General features: G+C 35.4%; 1 protein-coding gene across 1 annotated transcript; it reads right to left on the bottom strand.

The window, feature by feature from the left end:
* Positions 1-2,416: 2,416 nt before the first annotated feature.
* On the bottom strand, positions 2,417-11,462 carry LOC146164748 (transmembrane 7 superfamily member 3-like). Its single transcript, XM_083380812.1, has 7 exons — positions 11,355-11,462; positions 9,520-10,426; positions 9,341-9,462; positions 9,092-9,242; positions 7,970-8,223; positions 4,486-4,659; positions 2,417-2,628 (listed from the first exon to the last, which is right to left on the bottom strand). Exons 1-7 carry the CDS (start codon positions 11,449-11,451, stop codon positions 2,495-2,497), a joined length of 1,839 nt encoding a protein of 612 aa, XP_083236938.1. The 5' UTR covers positions 11,452-11,462; the 3' UTR covers positions 2,417-2,494.
* Between the last annotated feature and the right edge of the window lie 541 nt (positions 11,463-12,003).

Genomic DNA, 12,003 nt, shown 5'->3' with positions numbered 1-12,003 from the left:
GTGTGTTGACAACATTTTTTAATTAATATACTAAAATAATAGTTCACCAATAGCTGAAATATTCGTTAAAACATTTTTAGTTTTTCCTATTGGGTGCTTCCTTTCAAGCTAATCATTTGACGTTTTCAATTTGTAGTATTTATTGCATGGCGTGTGTTTTAACAGCGCTAAATTGCATTTTTACAAAATGTTGCAAAACGAAACGCTATCATATACAAGTAAATCCATGTGACATTCATCGAACATGCATAATATGCAGCCTTTAACATGCAAAGGCGGTTCAATGACACAGGTTCTTTTTCAAAATTCAACAATACAGAAAAGATAACAGTATTATAAGGCTTATATTACAAAAGTCACGTAAAAGGATATGTTACACAAAGTTATATTGCTTCACGATCCAATGGAGTATCACGATATAGAATTACGGATGTCCAACATTTTATTATAATAGGCTGAAATACCACTTTAAACATTTTAATAGGCCGCAGACGCCATTGAATCATAAAAAATGGCTACATACAGGGTTGCCACACAATTTTATGAAAATACGGTCGACAAATTTTGGATATAATTCGAAAACAAAAAACAGTATGAATGTCATGGTCACCACATTAAAAAAAGTCATTTATTAGGTAAACCAATTAAAAGACTATTAACATTCAAAGGCTTTGTGACAACCCTGTACATAAATGGATTTTTTAATAATATTGTATCCATTTTTCTATTAACACTATTTAAAGTGAGAACAAGTGGTGAGCCCCACCTAAACCGTAAATGGGCCACAACGCGACCCACGGTTTGGACATCCCAGATTTAGAACTACAGAAAAAGCTACAAGAATACAATAAGTTCATTGTAAAAGACTGACATGCACATCACTTTACTTGTTAATTCAGTGGACAATCACGATTTCAAGCTATAGGAAAAGTAACAGGCATATAACAGTTTCATTCCAAAATAATAAAAAACACATAAATTTAATTGAAAATCCAATGCATAATCACGATTTAAGTTGTGGAAAAACTAACAGGCATATCACAATTTCATTCCAAAAGTCTAAAAATACATAACTTTCCTTGAAAATTCAATACCGGTACATAATCATGCTTTTTAGCTGTTAGAAAAGTAACGCGACCCATGGATTGGACATCCATGATTTAGACTTAAAGAAAAAGCAACAAAAATATAAGAATTTCATTGCAAAAACAAAAAACACATCACTTTACTTGAACATTCAATGCACAATCACGTTTTTAAGCTATGGGAAAGTAACAGGCATGTAACAGTTTCATTCCAAAATATAAAAAACATATCACTTAACTAAAAAATACAATGCATAACCACAATTTAGGTTGTGGAAAAACTAACCGGAATATCACAATTTCATTCCAAAAGTCTAAAAGACACATAACTTTGCTTGGCAATTCAATACACGTTTACGATTTCAAGATATGAGAAAAGTAACAGGCATATAACACTTTCATTCCAAAATAATAACAAAAACACATAACTGTACTTGAAAATTCAACGTACAATCACAATTTTAAGCTATGGGAACAGTAACAGGCATATAACAATTTTTATTTCAAAAAATGAATAACACATAACTTTTCTTGAAAAGTCAATGTATAGTAACGATTTAAGTTATGGAAAAACTAACAGGCATGTGTCAATTTCATTCCAAAAGATTAAAAAAAAAACATAAATTATTGGAAAATTCAATACATAATCGAAAGGTAACAGGTAAATATGTATTTAATAAAAAATATACAAGTGAAAAACAGTATTGAAACGACACCCCATCCGTCAGAAATCAGTGCAGTTCTAAGCAAAAAGGTCTACGACAATCAGTGCATTCAAAGGATCAAAAAGTCCGACTTTTAGGTCTTCGACAATGCACTAATTTGCATTACCAAATGTGCATAAGAAGATTAAGTTTAACAATACTTGACCCAACCAAACCCAAACGCTAACCAGCGCCCTAACCCAAATAATGTGCGATAATTTAATAATTATAACGCTTCAGGCCCCAATACCTCAATTTGTGACGTAATAATCTTAAATACAATGGACGAGAACCATCTTATGCCCATCCGAGTTTGGGCTTTTTTCCACAGCATTTAAAGAATTATTAAAATAACGCACATTATTTGGGTTAGGATTCGGGTTAGCGTTAGGGTTTAGGTGGGTCAAGTGTTATTAATCCTATCTCATACTTTTTGTTATCTTTTCTGAATCTTTTAATGAATATTTTTAGTTTATCTACGCCGGGAGTTTACCTAAAGGTCCAAATCAGTGCATTGCCAGGACCTCAAGGTCTAAAAGTCTAGACTTTTCTGCCATTGGATGCCCTGATTGTCGTAGACCTTTTTGCTTAGAAATGCACTGATTTCTAACGGATCGGGTGGAAACGACAAAGAGGCGTTTCTTACAATCCATAATCACGATTTGGACACGAAAAAAACATGGCAAAAAAAGATCAAACCACAAATCAGTGACTCAGCAAACGCGACACTAGTCGGTCTTCATTCATTACTGCTGCGTAATCGGGCGGATCGTCACTGACGTCACCTTCATAGTTGACGCTCGTGAGGCTCGATCGCACGCTTGAGTGACTTTCGAGGTCTGCGGTCAAACATTTTAGTAAGCGAAACCTAAGTTTCGTTGAACTGCTGTTTTATTCAGATATTTTTTGTGTCTTAGTCTTGTACTCTTCTTATGCACTTTTAAAATTTTTACAGTAAAGGTCTTCCTGTTTAAACAGTTATGAAACAAACGTCTTTATGCAAACTTTTTGTTTTGTATAATATTGACACGTTAGATATTTGCTACACAACATATGCAGGACTTTTTTAAGGCAGCATTTTTTTGGCAAAGTGCGGCATGATTACGTTTGGATTCTCTTTTTGTTTGCCACACAATTTTTAGCAATGACCGTTAAGACGGCGTTCATATTTTAATTTAAACCTTTTAAGCAACAGATGTACAATCATGTTGCAATGTGATTTTCGACATTGGAAAATCTGACTTAAGGATTTTAAAGTTCAATTATTTTGTTCTACCCGTTTTTCGAGATTAAACACAGTCAAGTGCTAATTGATCCGCCAGTCACGATATGGAGGCGTTTAGTAACACTTAAAAAGAGACCCAAAGGAAATAAGTAAACTGGTATACACCGGCATCAGATGATATTTTGTATTGGCCAGTGGTTCTCAACATTTTTAGCTTACGGACCGGTAAAAAAGTTAAAAATAAAATTTGTGGACCGGTAGACCTTCACAAAAACAAAATCAACCCAAAATGTAATTACGACAAAAGTATGCAACTAAAACTCTTTTTTAGCATTCACATACCACTTTACTTAAAGTGTAATACCTAAACGAGTTGTAGCCTACTTTTAAACGGGAACACACAAAAAGACCTAAAAAGCAAAAATACCTAAAGCAGAATAATCTATAAAACCATAGTATTAAGACCAACAACACAATACAGTCAAATACGCAGTAATATCCCGTACAGCATAAGATCAAAATCGTCTGAATAAGACCTAAATCTGTCAGAATAAGGTCTAAATTCATCAGAATAAGGTCTAAATTCATCAGAATAAGGCCTAAATTCATCGGAATAAAGCCTAAATTCGTCGGAATTAGTCCTAAATTCATCGGAATAAGGCCTAAATTCATCGGAATAAAGCCTAAATTTGTCGGAATTAGTCCTAAATTCATCGGAATAAGACCTAAATTCATCGGAATAAGTCCTAAATTCATCGGAAGAAGACCTAAATGGCTATAATAACGCCAGAACCCGTGGGTAAAGGGTATGGGACGATCGGGGGCCATCTGTCTGGCATCGGACGTTTTGGTGCCAAAGTTTGGACGCCATAGTCTGACCGGCGCCGTCAGGGCGTCGCTGTTTTGACAACGGATTTTTGGTCCTGTTTGGGGTTATTGGTGGGTAATGGGTGGGGTTAGAAAATGGGTTAGTGTTGAAATTATTAGGGGAGTTAGTGATGTACTTAGGGGTAGGGTTTGGGGTTAGTTAAAGTGTTGTTTAGGCCTGATTCTGACCATTTAGGTCTTATTCCGACGGATTTATGACTTATTCTGATTTAGACGGTAGCAATATCATTAGGTATTAGTCCTATTTTGGCCTTATTCCGAATTTTGTTTTATTCTGACGTTAGTGTTGTTCTTATCTCGGTCTTATGGCTGGAGTCCCTTTTAAACAGTTGGGCACAACACTTGCAGCATTGTGACGTACAATAAAGTCCAAAGTAGACTATTAACTCTATGTTACGTCACGATGCTGCATATTACGGAACTGGCGAAGTTCTAAATTTGATGGACAAATTGTAATGTAGTCGGCGGACCGGTAGGAATGTTGACGCGGACCAGCGGTTGAGAAACATTGACACTGTATTAGACAACTTTTGCAAGGTCTTCAACTGCTTCGAAACACACAACGGTACACAAAAATACGAACCATCGCCGTTCTCGGTGTTAATTCTGTAGGCGTCGCGCGGAATGAGGGGCTCCTCCTCCAATATGGCGCGCTCTTTACGAGTAAGGGGAAACGGCGGTCTTTTGCGGGTGAGCAAGTGCTGGGACGAGACGCCAATAAGGAATAGGACCGCCCACAGTGCGATGAGAATGTAGTCTGCGACACAACGTGTAACCGGCCAGGGTTATAAACTATTGCGATGTTGATTTAAAACGTGTGAGGTAGTTGCGGCCGGGGTTATGTTGTCTTAAGATATGAAACTGTAGTTGCTGGGGAATGTGCAGATAATCCGCTCTTGTTGTATGGCAGAAATCTGGCGACCATGTCGGCCGAAGAATCAGCCAAAAAAGGCGAGTAATTTAAAAAAAAAAGTTTTACACCTCCTGCCATGCCTGCATAAGTTCATAACCTAATATGATGCATAACCTAATATGTACCCCCCCAAACTTTACAGCACGCGGACGCATTTCAAATTCGGTGGTTTAATCAATGGTCCAATAGAGCAGGGGTCCGCAAATACTTTTTGGCGCGACCCAAAATTGCTAGTACCGAGGTCTCGCGACCCAAATATTTCGAATTTTTTTAGTAAAATAGCTTTGCTAAAAAAACACAGTAATTTATTGTGTTTCTATTCATTAAGACAGATCTATATGTTATGCGTTTTTAAAGAGAAAGGGTTCTGTAACACAACTGAAAAGAAGCCTTGAGTTTTACTACTTTTGATGTCTCATTCGGATGACAAATATGATTTAGCAACCAATATGGGTTGCAGGCTTGCAGCCCACCAATTCCCCGTCATAACCCCTTCACTCCCCGTCCGCTATTGCGTTCTTAGTGCAATAATTACTGGCAAGGTGTGTAATGATTTTTTGGCGCGCCTAACTAAAAATGTAACGGGAGTAGCGCGAAAACAAATGTTTAAATTGGCAAACCTTTAAATTTAAAGGAGACGTGACGCATTTGCCACACACAAAATAAAATACGAACATATTTCTTATGCTCTTTTTGTTAATGTTTATCATTAAATAATACATCAGCGAATTAATTTGGAAAAAAAAAAGATTTTAGAGGGTTTCATGCTACGAAAATATTCCTACTCATAGTTGTCATGCGCACGTCACCTTTGGTCTGAGAAGACAAATGTAATTCAAAGTCAAATTTGATACGCGCCGGGAAAATTGTTGTCCAATTTCGTATAGTTAAAACAGTTAAAAATATTCAGCGTGCTGGCCATGTGTGCAGTTTGTTAAAGAGTTTGCGGGCAGGATGATTTTCACTGGAGGGCCGGATCCGGCCTGCGGGCCGAAGGTTGCCGACCCCTGTTTTAAGACACGATGTAACGACTTTAAAACCAAAAGGCGACATTTTAACACAAAGACGTTGACTAACCTTTGTCCAGCCTAACTCAATGCGCCAAACGCAACCAGATTGCCAGCATCTGATTTTAGTTGTTAAAACTTTTCATTTGAAAAAAGGACGACGCTTGACCACACAAAAAATATATTTTAGCAAACATAAAGATTCGCGTAAAGCGTCTTATAATATAGCTTATTTATATCGTTAAAGTTCGTGAAGAACTGCATAACCTGGTTAAGCAGTTTATGTTAGGAAAAATTTTAAGAAGTATTGAGACAATAATCCTCATAACATATCGCGTTAAGCAAAAAAAATATTTTTTCGATTTAAATTTGCATACTTTAATTTTAAGAAAACAACGTGCTTACGACACTTTGGTTACAGAACCGGATAAAAAAATGAAAGAGGGTTTTTTAAAAACATGTACCAAGAGGTAAACCCTGATTGCGGCAAGCAGATCAGTTTGGTGTGGTAATTTCCAAAATAGTGTTGGATTGCAAGCGCTCTCTGCCATCACCTGGATCGAACGAACACTCACGACTTTTTACGGGGCTTAGTGTATTATATTTCGCGTGACAATTTCAGTCGCGCTCAAAGTAGGACGGCTCTCTTGTATACAACTCAGTGTACTAACGGAAACAAATTAGAAAAGAATGCCTCTATGAACAAGCACAAAATATAGGCCTCTATTAATAAGGCTTTCGCGACCCAAACTGAATGGTCCCGCGACACAAACTGAATGGTCCCGCGACCCAAATTGGGGTCGCGACCCCGTATTTGCAGACCCCTGCCATAGAGGGCTATTATTAACGTTTTTTTTATTTGTACGATTGGAGTACAACAAATATTTTGGTGCAAACTGCTTTAAAAAATTGTTAGTGGCGTCTTTTAACAATTGTTAGTGCCAGAACCTCTCCGGTTTTTGTTAGTGTCGTGACCTCTTTTGAGTGCCACTACTGCACAGCGTTTGACAGACTTAAAAAAAATTTACCAAGAAAATCGTAACTGCTATTTCTCAGTTAAACATGGTAAGACAATACTTTATTTCATTTTATATCTGGCACAAACGTTGCTAACCAGGACTTACATAAAGAAAGCAAAATTAATCAGGGGAGCATTTACTAAATGGTCCTATCGAGGGTATCACCGTGTCGAGAAATTTTGCCACGCCAGAGTACATGGAGTGGCCTGTTGTTGGGTTCATAACACAGTGGTTTGTATAAATACAGGAGGCGGATCTACTCAAATACTACTTTTTGTAACTTCTACCTGGTATTTATACGTTTTTGTCTGGTTTGGGGAGTCTATTTTGGCAAAACGCACTTATTATTGCCCAAACAGGGAAAGGTTTATACATTCTGGAGGCGAATATAGCATTCAACTCTAATGACGTGAAAAAACCTGAGAGATTTGGGCTCAAAATGCTTGTCACCAGACAACATTTTTTGCCAGTCCTGGACCATAGATATTAAGTGTTCTCTTGTAAGTGACCTCCACAGTTTTTAAAACTTGTTATGCAAATAAACGTGTATAAACAAATCTGATAAAATTTATTCAAAAAAATAGAGTTGTATTAATATTCTTAGGAACGACAGTTCAATCTTCAAAAACATATATACATATATACATGTATATATATATATATATACATATATACATGTATATATAAAATATATATATATATATATATTTGATGGAAGCCAATAGCAGTTCATAAATGTTATTTTGGGCAAACAATATTGGTCAATGAAGTCTCATATCAAAATCAATGTGAAGAATCAAACCCACATGAAGCAATCCGGACTTGCGCTAACATTACAGTCGACTAAAGTTATATCTTAACTGTTGATATTTTGTGTAAAAAGCAAAATAAATGTATTAATACAACCTTAGAGTTAAAGGACAAATAAAAAACTAAGCGTAAGTGAGTTCCATTGCCAAACAAATGTATTTACAAAATATTGCATTTTTATTACTATTGAAAACTGTTCAGCTTACTGTATACATTTTGTGTTAAGTAACATATTACAGATATATTTAGCCCGAAAAGAAAAAAAAGTGCTGAACAACACACATTATAGGCTTTTATTATTTTTGGCAATCCTCTTACCTATCTGATACATTGGAAAAACAATGACAGCGTTAATGAACTCCTTCTTGACCATTTTCTTGATTATCGTAAAGAGAAATTGGCCCAAAATAGAACACAGAAAAGCTCCTGATCCAATAGAAGCCACTACCAGGTACGAGCCAGTAAGTGCAGAAGAGCAGACACACATTCGATGTGGCTTGATTGTCACAGTAAGTGCAAGTACATAGAGGACAGTTAGACATACATGAGCAAGAATGAGTATAGAGCGATTTCTAGAAAAAATACTTTTTTTAAGTTTTAACCATATATGAAAGTTATGCATATTTAACTTTTTTTTGCTTTTAAAATAGAATGTACCGACAGTTAAGTTTTGTAGTAATCAAACATAAACTAGGTTCATAAAAGTAAAAAATGTGGTTAAATATATGTACAAGTTAACTAATCCAGTGATTCCCGATGAGGGTGCCGCAGCACCTTCGGGTGACATTTCTAAAGCTCAAGGAAGCCAAAGGGTATTTGTTTTTCTTTAGGATACTAAATTTAGCCCTTTTGATAAGCTTCTTGATACGACTTTTCTGTATGATTAGAGCGCAACAAATATTTTTTCTTGCACGGTAGAGTTAGTTGTGTTGTTTAAAGTGACATTACACTGGAGTGTTGTAAACATTAAAAGGTTGGGAACTACTGCTTTTAATATAATTGTTAGTGCGAGAAACGTATCTTGTTGAGAGCCACTACTGCACAGCATTTGAAAGACTTATTTTGCCAGGCAGTGCTTCCCAAACAAGTGGGTCGCGACCTATTTCAGGTGGGTCACAAAGCATTTCTAAATGTTAAAGTGTTCTAATAGAACTGGAAATTATTGCATTAACATTACATAACAGTCATGTACCAATGTAACAAATATGTAAAAATTAGATGTGATATCTGATAATATCCAATATGCAAGCTCCAGTTTCGCATTAATAGTAAATGGCATGTGTATTCACTTTCTCATTAAATTTTTTATTTATTCGATTGGTCATATCTCATTGTAAACTGCACTAAAAAAAAAGTGGGTCACAAACTGAAAAAGGTTGGACTGGTCTAAAGTCAATACTACATTTAATTTTAGCACAAAAGTTGCTAACTAGAACTCACGTAAAGAAAGCAAGATTGACCAGGGGAGTAAGAAAGATAATACTTGCAAAAATATAACCGCCGGCAAGGCCAATAACTACACTGAACAAACTTGCCCTTCCACAGTTGATCCAAAGAAAAAGAACAAAAAATCCACCAAACAATCCAACACCTGTGAAAAGACTTTGTTATTGTAAGATAAAACTGCACTGACATAAAAAACAGAGTCAATGCAAACAAAAGAGAAATCATATTTTAAAAATCTGTTACCTGACATTGCGCCGTATCTGATTGGGTCACTCCATGTCAGAAACTCCAAAGCTTCCAAAACAAACACACATATCAGTTGAAAAAGAATCCAGCCAGCAGCAATCAACTCAAATGTGAATACCCTACAAAAATATAGTGTTTTCCCCCATATTGATAAACATATTAAATAAAAAACTTACCTATGTCCAAACAGACACAAAAACAAACCAACTATTCCAGAAAATATTGAAGCTCCTTTGAGCAAATTTTGTTCAACAGGAACAGTCTTGTTAACAAAAGTAGGGGTGTATCTTGCGCTTGAGTGTAAGTTAGGATCACGAACAACAACATATGTCAGCATCACAGAACATTGATAGGTGGCCAGGAAGTATCTGGTTTTGTCAGAGTGCAAGAAGGTGCCTATTTTATAATCCGCATCAAAATTGGCAAACAGTGTATCATTATAAGTGGTAAAAATTAAATCTTCAGGCACTGCATTGGAACTGTTGCATGGTTTGTTTGCAGTGGAGGTAAAAGAAAAAGGTTTGTCCAAAAAATGGACATAAATATCATAGACAAGACGCAATCGCGCTGATGTTTCAGAATCACAAACAGGATATGTTTCGCCGACTCTCACACCAACATTAGCAGGGGAAAAATTGATGGACACTAGACCGTCAGAACTTTCAACATCTAACATAGGATAGATATCCAAGCTGTGAACCAAGTTGCATGCACCAGGGACCGGCTGCATTTCGATGTATTGCTCTGCCGTAACAAGACACTCTTGAAAAAATTCTTGGCTACAGTTTTGTAGCAGTTTGAAATAAACATGGCCATGGGTTTGCCTGGAATTATTTCTTTGGAAAAATAAGCTAAGAGATGTTCCATTTACATAGCTATCAATAGAATAGTCTGGTGTTAAACCAACTTGAATGTTTGATTTGGCACAAAGAATATTGACCAGCACACCCGATGTTATGGGAATAAAGTCTGTGATGTTCAACAAATATGCTGTGCTATAGTTGAACGAAATGTAGCTGGAAGATTGGATGGGAATTGGGACAACCTTTTGAAAATAAATGTCATCCTGGTGCTTGGTAGCCACTAAAAATATATATGAAGTAAAGCATAGTAATATAAAATTGGAAAGTTTGGCCTTCACAGAGGATAAGCATATTTTTGCAATAACTTTAATACAGCTATGTATTTTTAAGCTGCATTAATATCTCTCCTGCACAAAATCCAAAGTTTTCAATCTGGTTAACTGCAAATGTCAGAAAATATACCTGACAATAATGTTTATTAAAAGTAACTTGGTAGTATGGCTTTGGCCTAAAATCCTATAACTTTTTAGGTACAGTAACAAAACCAGTGGTCAAAATTGAAATTGCAGATTGGGAGAATAAATATAGTTATACTTGGCCAACTTCTTACAGGGATTTATAGCATTACTAACATTATTTGGCGCTCTTTTACTTATATACGTGAAAAGTTATGCAAAAAACAAAACAAAATAATACTGCATACCACAACGCATTTTGTTTGGGTTAGGGTTAGCGTTTGGGTGAGGGTGGGTCAAGTAATATTATGTTTATTATTAATAATAACTTGACCCACCCTCAACCAAACGCTAACCCGCACCCTAACCCAAACAATATGCATTGTGGTATGCGGCATTTGAAGAAAGTTTTTTTTTATTAATTTTCACGTACATAAGTAAGAGAGCGCCCATTATTTGGGTTGACGTTTGGGTTTAGGTGGGTCAAACCTTTTGTTACTGTGAAAAAGTGATAGGATTCTAAACAAGCACTGGTTATAGTAAATTGCTATACACACAGTCACATATCACTGATCAAAAGTGCTTATTTTTTTTTAGAATTGTACAAACTTAGGACAAACGATAGACTTCCGATATTGCCTTAATGAAGTTAATTGTTATTTTTAAACCTTAATTTTACTAAAAAGCGAAACTATTTTAAATCAAATGGTACCCATATAATATTGATAAAGGGGAGGAAATACAGCAGCCTACCTGAATGTATTGGATATACACTTGCAAGCAACAAAAATGTGTTAATATAGGTCGTATTCATGTTTTTTTTACTTGCATGAAAATTGCTGCCAAGCATGCAAAATAGCAGTTTCCTTTTTTAGACAACAATGGAAACAAAAAACAGAAATCCCCTGTTAATTACAGCACATACGGAGTATTTTATAATGGTTTAGTAACAAACAATTTATGGCTTTCAAAGAAAGAATTACACTTTGTTATATTTACGAACATACAATAAAATACTAAAGAAATTTGGATAGCGAAAGTGAAAAAAAAAGTAATAAATAAAACTTTATGGCAATCTTCAAAAAACTAAAAATCTTATCAATACACTTTTGGTACCAAAAGCTAGCCAACACACTAGCTAAACCAAGAAATTTCAAAGGTAAAAAAAACATATTTAACCTCATTTTTTTAGAAAAAAAATTTTACCACAACAATAAGAATGATCTATATTTACAAAATAAAAATTAAAAAATTAAAAATTAAAAAAAATATTAATATTCAAAATTAATATTCGCAATAATTTTTAATAAAAATTAATTTACGCAACTAGAGACCAACAAAATCGCATAGCGCTTGATAATACCTTTCCAACGATGCCACACATGACTCGGTAAAAGTTGAG

Source organism: Ascidiella aspersa, chromosome 2 (genome assembly GCF_963924565.1).
Source record: "Ascidiella aspersa chromosome 2, kaAscAspe10.2, whole genome shotgun sequence".
Lineage (NCBI taxonomy): Eukaryota > Metazoa > Chordata > Ascidiacea > Phlebobranchia > Ascidiidae > Ascidiella > Ascidiella aspersa.
Note: the sequence above shows the minus strand (reverse complement) of the source record. Positions and strands in the feature narration are given on the sequence as shown.

Coding starts and splice junctions, on each gene's coding strand:
- LOC146164748 (XM_083380812.1), bottom strand. CDS start 11,451: ATGCTTGGCAGCAATTTTCATGCAAGTAAAAAAAACATGAATACGACC. Junction 4,660..7,969: donor TTTTCCAATGTATCAGATAG/GTAAGAGGATTG, acceptor GTTGTGTCGCAG/ACTACATTCTCATCGCACTG. Junction 2,629..4,485: donor TAACACCGAGAACGGCGATG/GTTCGTATTTTT, acceptor GTTTGACCGCAG/ACCTCGAAAGTCACTCAAGC.